The sequence below is a fragment of the Acanthisitta chloris genome, unplaced genomic scaffold, assembly GCF_000695815.1.
Source record: "Acanthisitta chloris isolate BGI_N310 unplaced genomic scaffold, ASM69581v1 scaffold13758, whole genome shotgun sequence".
In the NCBI taxonomy this organism is placed as follows: Eukaryota; Metazoa; Chordata; class Aves; order Passeriformes; family Acanthisittidae; genus Acanthisitta; species Acanthisitta chloris.
This window is the reverse complement of record NW_008686580.1, coordinates 121012-136911: the sequence shown is the minus strand read 5'-3', so window position 1 is coordinate 136911 and position 15900 is coordinate 121012. Positions and strand designations below refer to the sequence as shown.

Here is a 15900-nt window from a genome sequence, read left to right as displayed (position 1 = left end):
ACAGAAATATAATTTTCTTATTGCTGTATCCCGTGATGTAGGCCAGAAAAGGAAGCTGTGCTTCAAACACTAAGACAAGATTTTCAAAGAACAATTAATACAATCAGAATATGGGGGTTTTTTTCCTTATTGAGATTGTGTCTGTTTTGTTGACAGATTGGTGTGAAGTGAGCATGCAATGAGGGCCACAGTGAGTGTGCTCACTATACAGAGTACTCAGAGTAGAAGTGTGTGTGTGTATTTCTCTGTACTGAGACCAATGTAACATCACCACAATAGATTTTGAATAATTTGTGAAATGAAATATATCTCCTCAGTACAATGAGGAACTACATACTGGGCTGTACTGAACTATCTGCTCTAACAGTTTGTTTATTGAACAGGTTTAAGCTATCTAAAACTTAATCCCATCACCTGTATATTTTCCCTTTTTTGCTGTTACAGGTAGGCTTTTTTTCTCTTTTTTTAATGATTGGAATCTCAAAATATTAGAAGCTCAAGCTGGACAGAGGAATGTGCACACAGCACATTTTTATTTTGCCATAAGCAACGTTTGGTTTCAGGGGAAGCAGTTTGTGCATCACCACATATTGATAGTATGGGATGATGAGGTGAACACAGTCATAAAAGAAACCTGGATTATACAATAAACTGGTCCCATTGGGATCAACTGGTACATACTAAATTCTGTATTTATGAACCTTCAGCACAATGTCATTTGCCTCACCCTACAGCTGTGTACTGGGAAGGAGAGACTTTGCTTTAGACCAGAATTTTCTAACAGGAAGGCAGTACAGCACATGCTTTCAGGGCAGCAGAGACCCCCAAGCTCCTTGTGTGAATTATTGCCACCACAAGAAGTGACTGGGCCCTGCTGAAATAGAGATCAGGTAAAATAAAAGCTCACAGATAAGAAGGACTGTAAAAAACACTTCAACCTGTGAGTTTTCAGTTCAGTGAAGCCTGATAGAAAAAAACCAAAACAAAATATTTGAGAGGTGGCTTGACTCCAGGGAATACAGACTTAAAAAGGGAAAAAATAATGGGTGTCAAAGGGCTTTTTAACTTAACTCTGAAAAGTATAATGAGATCCAGCGGATGGGATCTGGAGCCAGACAAATTCAAATTGGAAACATGACCTACATTTTTAATAGTGAGTGTGATTAGCCATTGGAACAAAGTACCCATGAAGAAGTGGTTTCACTCCTCTTGATGGCTTCAAATCAGGACTAGGTGCCTTACTGGGAGATAAGCTTTAGTCAAAAATAGTTATGCTTGAGTCAAACACATGTTATAGGGCTCAATATAGAGGTAATTGGGGAAATGTAATGGCCTGTGGCATCCAGGAGGTCAGGCCAGATGGTATAATGATCCCTTCTGGCCTCAAACTCAATGAATCTCAGAATGATTATAAATGCTACCAACTGCATGTGCATTTGAAATAATTGCAGGCAGAGATTAGACACGCAAGTGCATATGGCTGAGAATGGATAAACTTTCCTCCCCTCCAGAACAAAGGCTCTTATTTATGCCTAATTACATGGTGCTGTTATAATTCAGATAAATATCTGTTAGGAACTAGGATGGGATGTCAGCAAATCAATTTTAACTACTGTGTGGTGTGGAAACCTAGCCTCTAAAGCTTATATTCAGCTCCAGACTTGCTCACACAGGAATGTATCCAGGAAGAGCTCCAGTGTGGACATTTGCTTCACCCTGAGAGTGTCTTGATGTGATTTAGGCCTGTGGAGTTCGAAGTTGATTCAGTTAAATCATAAAGACATGGAGGTCTTGGGCTTTGAAGCAGCTGGGTGCCATATTCTTCTACTACCCACACATTGCTGAATTTTACAGGAAAGAGTTGTTGAAAGAGTAATAGCAAAAAAATAAAAACGTTTTGCTTATGCTGATATTATCACAAACAGCATCTCTGACAATGCACAAGGACCTTCAAAATACCCTGTTGTTGCACGGCTTCTGGAGAAAGAAGCAGTACGAAATATTAACTGGCAAAAGAAACCACATTAAAACACAGATAACTCTTAACATGAATTTCACCATATTACGTAGCTTTCAATTTTAGTGTTATCTCACAGAGCATTCAAAACAACTGCACAGGTAAGCAGTGAGACTACATGGAGGAAGTTAAAGTTCAGTGAAATGTCATCATTTATGGTAAGTGGACATTTACCTGTGCTCAGAAGGCAAATGTTGATGAGTACAAAGTTACATTGATTAAGGTCCATAACCTTTTTATTCTCAGATATTCCCCAGATTCAACTCTGATCGATGGCACCGAACACCAAATTTCCATGTCATGAGAAAGTTCATTTTTTCAAGTTCTGAGCACTGTACAGAAATTCTTGCAGTAGCTAATGTGCACCTTGAGCACTGAATATTCTGAGGTAAGGAGATTTTCCCTAGGTTCTATGTTTAATTTGAAGAGGGCACAAGCCTAGACATGCAACCACCCTCCCAATTGCCCAGAGATTTGAGGAGTTTTTATAGAGTTGTTGAGGTTGGAAAAGACCTTTAAGATCATCAAGTCCAACCTTCATTCCAGCACCACCACCATGTTCACCATTAAACCATGTCCTCAAGTGCTATGTCTGCACATTTTTTGAACACTTCCTTGGGGAGCCGGTTCCAATGCTTGGCAAACCTTTCCATGAAAAAAACTTCTCCCTAATATCTAATCTAAACCTCCCCTGGTGCAACTTGAGACCATTCCTCTTATCCTGTCACTTATTACCTGCAGGAAAAGACTGACACCCACCTGGCTACAACCTCCTTTTAGGTAGATGTAGAGAGCAATAAGGTCTCCCATAACCTCCTTTTCTCCAGGCTAAACACAGGTTGGCCTTTCTCAGTCTGAATGATGTGTGTGTCCTGCAGTATAAAGTTGGAATCCACACCTACATCCAAACCTTATTTATTATAACCATCTTCCATTTTTCCCCCAAGCAACATAGATAGAATATCATGACTGGCATGGAGGCTGTATAAATATATGTTAATTTGTGAACTTTAAGCCAAAATTTCTTTGGATTCTCCTTCTGCATTGCTAATTACAGCTAATTTTACATTTGTTAATTGTAGCCTGCTTTTCCCAACCTCTTTCATTTCAGCTCAAAAAGGAAACACAATAATGATGACTTTGCAGATACTCTGTGAAAAACCCAATGTTTTACTGAATCTCAGCATTACTTTCTTATGTGAATAGCAAATCTCTCTCTGTGGATACTATTCTACACAGTTGTTCTGAATATCTTGTTTGATTACACTAAAAATGAAAGTGACGTGAAATAATGAAAATCATATTTAAAGTTAACTGTGTTTTAATGTGTCACTTTGCATATTAGTAGTTTTACATATAAATGTATATATAAGTAGTTTTTCAAAAACATTGCCAAAGTTTTTCAAAAATATTGCCAAAATTCCTGATTTGGTATCAGCAAAACCACCGATACATGTACTTTGCTTTTTGTCTTGCTTTATAGCCCTTTATACAAGGCCTTTCTATAACAGTTCTGCAGTAGATTTAATTTCATAAAGGTCCTAAAGGTCATTCTTATTTTCAGTCAAATAACATCCAAGAATTTTAATGATGCTCCTGAATTAGTGTTATAATATTCAGAATTGTTATAAAATTCAACAATGTATGAAAATGTCATTGTTCGGGATGAATGAAGCAGCTCATCTGAAAATGAAAACCTGCCCAAATTTTTGCAGGTGTTCAAAAAACTTAAGGTAATTTCATTTTGACTCCCCTACCTCTACTTCTCAGGTACTTCTACAAGTTCCGGTGCCTGAAATATCATCATAATTGATTTTTCTAGACAAAGGAAGTGCTTAGAGCTAATTATCTAAACTTAAGTACAGCATTTGGTACAGTGCCATGTGGGAAATTATTAGCTAAAAGGGGAGATTAGTACAGAAACTGAAAAGTGAATAAGAATGTGAGGAGTAGGAGGAGATCAGCACTGAGGAAAGGTAGTAGGTCTTCCCAAGCATTAGTCTTGGGCCTGATATTATTTAACATTTTTTATTAATGATGATCCCATAAAAAAATAAGCATGTGCTAATGGAATTTACCAGTGGCATAAGGGAGGGAGGCACTGTCACTGCAGAGATGAATGACACTCTCATTTAGAAAGAACTGAGTGACCTTGAGAATAGGATAAATTAGATGAAATTTAGAAGGATTCGACGGCACGTTCCTGCATCTGAGTCCTGTTAACCAGGTTTCTAGTATACCTGCATGCTCATAGGTAAGAAAAGACTAAGGAAAGGAAAACACAGACCATACAAAGCAAAGTATTTTCACCAAGGTAATCAAACTCCTGTAATGGTCTATGAAGCACATGTTAGGAATCAGCCAGGACAGTGCACACTATTCACAAATGATTCACTTCAGTTTTGGGAAGCTATGGAAAAAGATGATTAGAGTGACCATGGGAAAGGAGGGGCCTGCAGTGTGAGAGGAGTTTGATGAAATGAAGGCTGAGGGAGGCCACTATAAATACAGCATGGGCTGCATAAGCTCTAGGAAGAGAAAACATATATTTAAACTGAAGGACAACATTGGCACAAGAACAAATGAGCATAAATTGGTCATGAATAAATTTAGGACAGGAATTGGAAGCAGGTTTCCAAACAACAGAATAGCAATGTTCTGCAATTGCTTTCCAGTGAGAACAGTGGAAATAACAACAAACCCCAAGCTACTTTTAAGATGGGCTTAAATGAGTTTCTGAAAGGGATTATATGATGTGTTTGGCTAAGATAGCAGAGAAGTAGGCTTGATGACCCAAGAGGTCTATGCAGTCCTATCTTTCTAAACCTGTTTTTCATGGCCAAATACTTCAGAGCACTTTTAAGTGCTTCCTTTCCTTCATGTATTTTATAGATAAATTTTGTATAGTATACTGCAGGGACTGCTAGCTGGACAAACTTAGGGAAGGCACAAAACTGTGGTGTCTAGAATATGTGGAATACTCTCTAAACAAAACAAGAGAAGTGTCCAGTGTCCTACAGGACAAGGCTTGGATGCTTAAAGAAATCACCATTTTCTGTGGAAGGCAGTGGGGACATGGTCCCAACAGGAGCAGCATCCCTTTGACCCTTTTCTCATTTCCCCTAAGCACCCAAGTCTGCTCCTCTATTTTGTAATGTGCCTTCTTGGCCCTACTGTGCAGGCGCAGCAGTACGAAATAGGATGGCTAACTTTAGATGTATAAGATTAAATGGATAAAAACTAGAGCAGTCAGTGTGAGTCTGACTGAATGCCAAGCTGCAGTGAAGATGGCTTGTTTGGGAGAAGGCAGGATTCCTCCAGCCATGGTGATGTGGTACAAAGCTGTGCTAGCATGTCATGGTTTCTCTCTTCTCAGCCTAGCAAGCACTTATGTCCTTTGGTTTGGTTTATCATGCTTGGTGCCTCAGTGCTTGGTTACTGACCTTGGTTACCACATACAGCATTTCCATTACTTCTTAAAAGCTGTCAGCATGGCCATAAAGGGATTTGTATGGAAGCCTGGGATTTGGGGTTCAGTAGCTGAAGTTTTATGTATTCCTTACCCACACTAGAAAAATTGGGTGTTTACAGCTCTTTACAGTAATAGATGCTGCTTCATCCAAATGCTGGAGTATGCAGGCTGGCTGAGGAATGTGGTGACTTCCTGATTAGGAGAGGACCTCATAGGCAAAAGTTTTATGATTTTCTTAAGTTGAAATCTGATGAATGGGGCAGTAAGATTTGCAGAACTGAATGATTCTGGCTGGTTTTTCTCTCCAGCTAACTACACATAGACTTTTTCCAAAATGAGCTATTAATACTGAGACTAGGTTAAGAAATTGGAAAGTAAGATGAAATCCTCAAGAGTACAGGTAGTTTGGAAAACAAGAAGAAATAGGCAGCAGCTTTCCAGAGTGTCGCCATCCACATTATTCACATTTGCAGTAGGCAGCAGCTACTTTATGTGCAGATAATTTAACAACTGGTTTAAAAAAACAAACAGGATGGCTGAGTCCCCAGGTTCATGTATAGGGGGTAATGAACACCTGTGTAATGAGATAGAAAAGCCATAAACTCGATGGTGGGAGTTTTCAGTCCCTCTTCAGCTGAGGTTTCTGCAGATTTTTCAATGCCAGGAAGGGATAAAGCCACTTGCCAGGGTCTCCCTGTGGGGCAAGAGGCTCTCAGTGCCCTCAAACACTGCAGCTTTGCTGTCAGTGACTTTGTGCAGTGCCCCATGAGTAAGTTTCCCTGTGACTCTTGGATGAGAAATGCCCATCCCTCAAAAGGAAGAGCTGAAACTTGTTAAAAAAAAAGACATTTTCAAGGAAAAGCTATATTGAAGGTCAAAACTTAAAGACAAGCATTGTGAAATGTTCCAAAGAAAACATTTTGATTGACTGAAACTTAAAAAGAGCAGCCATTATTTTTGGTGTTTTGTTTTTAATTTAATTTTTGTTCCTGAACTGTGTGTATCTTGAGAGCTATTTTTTCACCTATCCTTAACTTCAACCAGGACACAGCATCTGTGAACACCTGGGTACGTCTGTCCTGTCCTGCTAGCAAACTCAATTTAAAATGAATCACTCATAGGCATAACCTGTACCTATTGCTATATTTTAGTGAGTTATTGCTCACAGACACAGGTATGAGAACGTGGCTCTTTGAGGGAGTGTGGCAGCCTTGTGCCAGGGATGAATTTAGCCCTGAGCTCGCTGAAGCCCCAAGGCTGATCTGGTGACCATAACTGCAAGGAAACAGGCTCAGTTTTTCCATGGGTGGAAATATCTATGGGGGTATAAATGGACATTGACAGCTTGTTTGCAAGCAGACCCACCCATGTACATGGGAGCATTCAATTGACAAGTGTACCAGGTCTTCTGCCATAGCGAGTGAGAGAAATGTCTCTTTTAGACATGTCTCTAGATTTTGGTTGCCAGCTCATGCCCACACGCAGGTGGCAGTGGTGTCCAGGAAGATGTGAGGTGTCTCCTTGCGTGTGCCGAGGCTGCTGTCTGCCTCCAAGCACCCTGACATAAACAGTGATTAAACAGCACCAAAGCTTTTGAAAATAACCTCTCATGAGGTAAATCAGCTGGAGTGGGTGTCTGTGGGCAGTGGACTAGCCACCATGAAGTCGAAACTGTGCTCATACCCACAGCCTGAGGCAAGTAGCCTGGTGGGCAGCACCAGTGCAGCCAGCTCACTTCCTCTACTGTCTCACCTCTGGGGATCTTAAAAACAAGAGGTTAAAAAATAATCTCTGCTTTGCAGAATGTCTTTGGAGTCCTGCTTTGCTGTTTTTGTCCTGCCTTGAGTTAACACCAGAGGAGAAAAGTGCTTGGTGCAGTTGCTGATAGTGGTGCCCTGGTCCTGCCCCAAGTGGGGCAGCTGTTGGCCCCGTGGTCATCGTGCGCTTCGTGCCAACCCTGTGAGCAGAGAGCCATACGGGAGTGTGAGTGTGAAATGACACCTCTGCGGGAGAGCTGTGATGCCGGGAAGATGTTACAGCCTACCAAAAAGGAAGACAAAAGGGGCAAAGGAAAAAACACCCCCACAAAACCTGCTGTGTTCCTTCCTCACTCTTCCCTCAGTACTGTGGTGCCCTTCACCTTGCTTCAGAAGTGTGAGCACATCCTGTTTACGCCTGCCACCCAGACTGAGAGGCTGAGGGAAGCACACGGTTGAGGCACAGTTGAAGGCAGCACAGTGCACAGGGAGAGCTGCCTGTGGTGGGACACAGCCCTGGCATGGATGCGCTGCCCATCTACCACGGGGGCATCACCCGCGAGGCTGGGGAGAGGCTACTGCTGGCGACGGGCACGGATGGCAGCTACCTGCTGCGGGACAGCGAGACCATCCCGGGAGTCTACTGCCTCTGTGTGCTGTGAGTGTGGCTGTCCCTGTGCCACTGCCATCACCCCCAGGGTGTGGGCAGCAGGGCTGGGAGTGGGGTGCTGGCAAGGGCTGCTCAGGTGCTATCTGATTTCCAACCTTCACCTCCACAAAATGTGTTCTGATATTAGATTTTTCTTACATGTGTGTCTTTTGGCTCCCTCACCTTGACTTAAGGCAGAGGGTGCATAAGGGGTGTGGGATCCTTTGCAGAGCAAAGGGGAGCAAGTTTTGCCTTGCAGAGCACATACTTCCTAAGGGGAAAAAAAACCCCAGAAAGAGAAAGCAGGTCAGGAGCACATAGGAAGGATTAGTGAGGTGCCATGGAGAAGTGCTAGGCAACTTGGCTCATCATGGTGTGTACTGCCTCTTTGTGCTGGATAATCCTCTTGCTTTCTGCCTGCTGTCTTCTGCTTCTCTGGTGTGCTCATGGGTGTACTCAGCAACATCCCCAGCATTCCCTGTCCTTGGGAAGGGTAACGTGGAGCACTGTCATTCAGAATGTGTCTTTGCTTCAGGATGCTCTCAGACAGGCTGTGTGTCTCACGAGTCATCAGGAGCTCGTAATGTACATGTACCTGGAATGTATATGGAATACTGATGGGTAACAAATTGAGTGGTAATGTTTCATCAAACAGGGTGAAAAGGGAGAGTTCTGATGGGACTGTGTAGGTAGATAGGTTCCCCTGGGAGAGCTGGGGGAATTTATAGTCCTAGGACCTCTTTTTAAAGAGGAAATTTAACTACCCTACTGTTGGCAAAAGTTTTGGAAGTCCTGATACTGCTGTACCATGGCACTGGAAGAACAAAGATGTGTCTATCAAGACACTAATGCCTTACCTCAGTAGGAGAAGGAATGCAAGAGAAAACAATTTTAGGGCCAGTGTGAAATTAGCTAACAGAGGCACTTAGGTACCTGGCAAAAAAACATAAAACGGGAGAGGAAGAGTAGTTAGGTTTACCCCAAATCTCTTGAATACATTTTCCAACAATATGTAATTAGGCCCTGGGAATGCATCATTATCCCCCTGTTACAGACCAGTAAATGGAGACATGCAAGGAGGCTGTTGGCAATTCGGAAATACACAAATTGATTTTCAGGGAAAATCTTTGTGGCAGAAGATATATTTCTTCTTCCCTCATGAAATCAGAAGGTGAACCAAGATAGGTACTCCTGCTAACCAGTACCTTAACAGCGAGCTGAAAACTGGGAAATAAAGAAGCATCTTGAGTTAAATGAAAATGGAATAGACATAGCAAGAGGTAAGGAGTGCTATGATTCCTGTGATGGGAATAGGCAATAAAAGCAGAATCTCTTTTAAATAACCATCAGAGGAAATGGTGATATATCACCTTTACACTCAGAAGTCATTTGGTGCAGGTGAAACAGTAAAGCATTAGAGAAAGGGTCAGGCAGAGTGTTACAATGCTAAATAAAATAGAGAATACTAAAATTAGTCCACCATTAGTCTAAATCAGGGTGTAGGTATGTAACAAGGTCTTTGATCTGCACACAGCCAGTTGGGATTTTTTGCTATATTAGTGGTAATTTATGTCCTTCAAAAGAAATGTCATGAATGAAATAAATCATAGAAAATGAAAATAGGAAGAAATTAGGGGATTTCTAACTGTGAACCTCTGCAATCTCAAGAGGAAAAGAAAAGAGACTTCAGTAAGAAACAGAACACTACCTAATTGTTTCTGGGAATTATGTTTCATTCAAGCATATGTATGAAAAATAAAATGGTAAAAGCAAAAAGTATTAATGGTGAATGTTATGAAGGCTTCTTACACAACATAGATCCTCAGGAATTATTTTATAAGGGAAATCTGCAATAGCATCTTGGATAAGTTCACATAATTAAATGAAAAATGTTATGATGAGTATGATCTGATACAGACAGAAAAGTGGCTGAGAAATGCTAGAGCTAAGCCTTGGTTCCAAAACTTCTTAATATTTTGATTCAGAGCATTACGTAACACATAGCAGATAGGGTAAGGAACACATCACGTGATAACTTTGGAGCCAGTTATCATAAAGATATGAGGAAAGGGTCTCACACTGAAAATAGCAATGACTGTTTAAAGAAATGTGGGCTGTAAGCTAGAGAAGTGCTTTGACAGGCAAACTTTAGCAAAGCAGAGTACTTCAGTGGAGTGATTGGAGGAGCAAGTAAGGAAGGCATGAGAGATGTAGATACATATTGAAAGAAGGATGCTTTGGCAAAATAAGCCAATGGATCCAGCCCCTCCAAATCCAACATCATGGGCAGAGATGGAACAAGTTGCAAGCATTAATGTGTGTGGGAGTTTTGGCAAAACCTGAGGGAAACATGCAGTTGCTGTATTCGCTGTTTAAGAAAAAGAAAATCAAAGAAAGAGTAAGCACTTCTCTGCTTTTTTTGACACTTCCTTCTAAATAAATCACATAAATTATAAGGAATAACAAAGTCAGAAATTTACAGTTTGGTTCAGAATCTGTGCTGAAGATCACTATAGGAATATCTAAATATATCAAGATTAGGCAAAAGTTGTATTTACTAGAAGTACTGAAGTGGTCTTTGAAACATGAGATACAAAGCTGGTCAGCCATTAGATATATTGCAATAAGCATCGGAGATAAACAAAACATTTTGCACCTTTCCAATGACAATTTCTAATAGAAGTGAATCTGTTTCATACTGCCAGTGATGTTTCCATTGCCCTAAGAAAGGAAAAAGAGAAAGTCTTTTCAGACTTTGAGACAGAATATTCAGTCTGTCTTCTTTCCCTTCTCACTCCATTTCCCTGGAGAAGTAAAATAACAAAACTGAACCCCCACAGCTTCTCAGATTTAATACTTCTTAGGATTCCTTTTTATTTTTAAAAAACATGTGGGAATTAAAAGGTACAGTTCTGGTGAAGAGAAAAGAAACATTTATCAAAAAAGTCATTAAGCACATATTTGGATGACAGTAGTGTCATCAGTTTGAACTCTCGCAAGTGGCTGCTCTGTACTTTCAGCTCCAGGTACAGCAGTTGCCAAGTCCTGGGATTCCACTGCATTGCTTAGGCTCAGACAATGTCTCCTTTTCCTGAGAAACTGCATAAATTTGTAATGCCACCATCACCACCACACCCTTCCCCCTGAGTACCCTCAAAAAAGCCCTGACATATTTTGGCAGCCTTTGAGCCTCTTAAGGCACACAATAAGGACAGCAGTGCTCACGGTCAAGCTCATTCACCTTTTGCTTTTCCAATTAAAAAGTGGAGCCCTGACCTTTAAAAAGGAGAAGAGTCAAAGGCTTCATGAATCCCTTGTGACTGACACTGATTTTACAGGGCAAGCATAAAAGAGACAGGTAGTAGCATAAAACCTGACCTACAGAGATGGCTAACTGCAGCAGGCAGGACCCTGTTGGAGCATTTGTCTAGAAAACTCTGCTTTCTCTCTTTTTTGTTTCTCCTGAGCTATTGATTTATCTCCCCTGAATGCTGCTTTCTGCTGTCCAAAGTCATGGTGTGCACACGGTGTGCCTGAAAGACTTCAAAGAGAGAATGAATGTTTTTTTGGAGTCACTGTGGCAAAGCACAAAGGACACATTTTCACAACAATTTTAAGACTGCAATTAAACTATGCATGGAAGAGTAGGGAGGTTTTGATTTGCAACAGTGTCCCCAGGGCTCTTGCAAACTGAGGTGCTGCATTCAGACTTTGGCAAAGATTTTAATACCAGATGCTCCCAAGGTCTTCATTATCTGAAGATCATTATTGAATTGATAATATATACTCTAAGGATGCTGTGAATATGTCAACACAGGTACATAATCTTTTCCTGAAGATCTTTAGAGTTACATTGAAAAGTAAGATTTTTGCTGTTCCTGAAAACTGGCCTAGAAGAAATGCATATGCTTTCAAAAAACCCATCACGTTTTACCTGTAAACATGTTAGACACTACACATAGTGCACCAGGGTTTTAATATCCAAACCTGATTGTTCCAGGGAGCTTTCTTTGCTGGTCTGGTTTCCTCCTTGCTCAATGCCCCTTTTGATATTTTTAGCACCCTCAGAAAGCCTCTGTGCTCACAGCTCCTAATGAAGTCAGTGGGGGACACGGGACACACTAATGGTGCCTAGTTTGAGAAGCAGCCTCTTAAACCCTGCCTGAAAAATGCATAAATAAATTGTCTGAGCGCGCCAAAAGCCCCACATTCCTTTACAGAAATATGAGCACAAATGCAGAAACAAGCAGCTCATGCCTGAATTGGCAAAGATAAAGCATTTGTGGTTTGGGCTTTAAAATTCATATAGTTGAGAATACTGGGAATGTTAGTAGTTGTTTCAGAGCTTTAAGAAAGCCAAACATGATGTGCTTGTCAAACTGTATGTTCAGATGATTTGTTTGAAACCAGACGTTCATGTACTGTGCAGCATTCAATTTGTGGAGAATAATCAAAAGCTGGAATTGAAAGCTGTTTAGAGCTCTTGAAGCAACAGTAATGGCAACAGGGATAGGCTGCAGTCCTATCAGATTTTACGTGTGCTATTTTTTCTGTCACTGTAACCACGGTGCACAAGTTCAAGGCAACGTGCTGAAACTTTCTGATGTGGCAGATGCATCAGCTGTGCAGCACGAAGGTGTAATACAGGACCACTAGCCAGCTTCAGCTTAGCATTTCTTTTGTTTCCTATGTAATATTTTTGATGGAAATGGCAGAATAATTGCATTGCTCATAGCGCCACACCTAATAATCATCATCATTTAAAATGTAATTTGGAATAAAACCTTCTCCCTGAGGAAGAGCCCCTCAATTCAAGGTTGCTGTTGTAAATATCATACACTATTTTCAGCTTTGAAAAATGTCTTCTGTAGCACAACAGTAAATTCTACTGAGGTGAGTATTTCAGCTCCCTGCTAATCAGAGTGAGCATCATCTTTGCTGAGCCTAACTTGGTTTATGAGCATCAGATATTCCTATGGCTTTTCTTGGAAAAGTAGACAGACTGAATGGTAGAATTAACAAAGCTGAGTTACTGGCCCACCATAAAGTAATTTCCTTCTATTTAGCATCTCAGATTTGAATCAAGTCTCATTTTATTTCTGAATTTGAAGAAATTTCTTTGAGTTATTGCTTTTGGTTGGTATCTCATCCTACCAGACCAACACAAACCCTTCTGAGAAAGGCCATACACTTGCTGTTTAGGTAAATCAGCAGCATTTCTTCAGATGGTTAGGAGTGTTTAAGTGGTGAAGGTGCTGACAATCTTCCACAGAAATCTCTGCATAAGTTCAGAGAATTTCACAAGATTTCACTTTCTCTTTCAAGGTTCTGTTAATTTCAGAAGAGTAAAATCACAATAATATGTTGGCTTTATACTGCTACAGTGTTACTGCAAGATAATACGTGGTACTGATTCAGTGTCGTGGGCAGATTTTTGCCACAAGTCATCTTGGTACGGGAATCAGTGACAGAAATCAGTGACAGAAGTGTAAACTCAAGTGCTGCTGTGAGTTAAACTACAGCCACTCTGTTGGGCTTTTCAGAGATTGTAAACACTGATTTAAGCTATTTTATTCACTCTTGCCGACAAAGAGCTTCCATCTTGCACATCATCTCAATGTGAGTGCTATTTCTTCAGCATGGGTTAGCTGATGGGTAGAAATTGCTAAGTTGCTGTACCTTAATTGTATAGCTGAGACCTAAATAAGGCAGGAACTAGGCAGCTTGTCAACCAGAAACCACAAATTCCAGGACAGAGGGAGGAGAAGCTTAAACAGGATTTTCTCCTACATTAAATAATAAGACTTTTTGACCTTTCCATAATTAATAAACCAAGCATAAATATAACAACTGAAAAGGGAAAAAAAAAAGGAAGATGTTTAAGTAAATGGCTGGATGGTCTGTTTCATCATTTTGGCAGCTGTCACTTCTGTCTCATGGGGGGGACTGTGCAGCTCAGAGGTCCCCTGGTCAGGGGAGACCTTGATGAGCACATATGAGGGGCATGCAGGATCCCAGGCACTGCTGTGGATTCTTCTGACTTCAGAAGTTTTTGCTGTGTGGTAGCCATCTCCCTCTTCTGCAGCCACTACTGCCCATACCATCCATCACTCACGTTTCCCTGTACAAGGTTGCTCACTGTGAAGCTGTCTGAGGTTGGTCCCTCTGACCAGGCATTCAAGAACTATTCTGCAACCTACATCAAACACCTACAGATAAGGTAGAAGTGGCTGCAGCCTGACCTCTCATGCTTATTACGTCATCTACTGTATGACATTGACCACCACTCCAAAAATACTGATTGCCCCATGAGCTCCCCTGTGGCACTCCTCTCCAGAGCATTGTAGTACTCACCTCCATAGTACGAAGTGGTTTCTAAGCATTATCTCTCCTTGTGAGACGAAGAGTTTAACTCCATTTTACAGAAGAGAAATGGTGACATAAGAGGCTCAAGTCTGCCGTAACCTTTAGCTTTGGGTTCCCGATGCGAGGACTGTGGGAATGGATCCTGAGACTACCCAATGTTATTCTGTACAACTGGCTGACTTTGCTTGCATTGCTGAGGTCTGTTTCCTTATTTCATACATCTTCTGCTTCCAAAACACCTGTCTTCTGTTCCTGTCTTTTTTGCTACTTCAGCATTTTGTGCTGATTCCAGTTCAAGCCCCCTCATACTTCACCTCCACACATCCCCTTACCTACTCAGTCTTACTCTCTCCCAGGGGTTCAGTTTTCATTGCTGTTTCCTTGCCCAGCTTGCTTAGACATAGGTCCCTTTTTCTTTTGTTCCACATCCATCCCACCCAATCCTAATCTTCCTTTCCAAGGTGCCCAGCTACTAAATTACCTCCTATTTTTTTCCTCACTAATCCAGGCTAGGCAACACATATATATTTCTCGTGGCTTGAGACCATGGGCACTGCTTAGCTGAGTGCCCATGGCACAGCCATCCCAGACATGGCAATGCTACAACTACTGGCAACCTGTAGAGCTGCAGCCCAGAGAGCCACCAGAGCTTTCAGAGACTGCAAGAGAGATATCTCTTTCAAACAAATTTTATGTCTAGAACTGGGCAATGCCCCCCCACACCAATTAGAAGATTATTTCTTTTTTAACATGGGAAAAACATTGTTTTGTCTAATACATCCCTTTCTCTGACACATCTGAATTCTCCATCCCTAAATAAGGTTGAGGCAAACACCTAAGAAATGAAATTTCAGTCTGAAAGGCTGAAATGTGGCAAAATGATAAGAAACTGAGTCTGGGCAGTATATAATGCTCAGGACCACTGTTTGTAGGCCACATCATTAGCTGGTTCTTAAGCAATGTGGTAAAGTGAAATTCCAAGGTAAGCTCAATTTGCAAATGTACCAGGTAAGAAGATCTGATTGATATAATGCAAAGACTTCAGATGAGAAAGCTACATACAAGAAATTGATGTTATTTATTGCTTACATAACTTTCCCTTGTCTCTCTGTCTTTCTCTCTTTTTGTTTGTTCCATTTTGGACTTGGAAATGAATATAAATTAGTTTAATAAAATTTCCCAACCGAGATGCTAAACATTTGGAAATGATTTTAAAATATACCGTGCAGCTGAAGTGTCATGGTTAATTTTAGTCTGCAGCATGCAGCTAATGTCCTTGGGCTATTTCAATGGTGCAGAAGATTGTAATTATTTACCTGTTAAAGTAAATGCAGCTTAAACAAGTCTGCTCAGAGCTGAATAGGAGGACTGGAGAGGATAGCTAGATAGATGCTGTTTCAGTATGTCATGGGTGAATGATGCCTTTGTAACTCTTTGGGAGGAATTATCTAGCTATAAAGAAAAAAAAGCCTATACTATAAAATGGACTATTCCCTGTAATAGAAACTTTCCCTAGATTTTCCTCTGACAAAGTTTTCTGAGTGAAAGTATTGAAACAGAGAGGGTGTCAGTGCAGTTCCCAGCTGGTCTAACATATCCTTTTTAATGGAGACAAAAAAATAAGTGAGATGTCATAAAA

General features: G+C 40.9%; 1 protein-coding gene across 1 annotated transcript in view; it reads left to right on the top strand.

The window, feature by feature from the left end:
- The first annotated feature begins 7767 nt into the window (after nucleotides 1-7767).
- Nucleotides 7768-15900, top strand: part of SH2D1A (SH2 domain containing 1A) — a 14825-nt gene continuing 6692 nt past the window's right edge. The window contains exon 1 of the mRNA XM_009080221.1: nucleotides 7768-7904. Within this exon, the coding sequence (XP_009078469.1) occupies nucleotides 7768-7904 (137 nt within the window). The remainder of the gene's footprint in view (nucleotides 7905-15900) is intronic.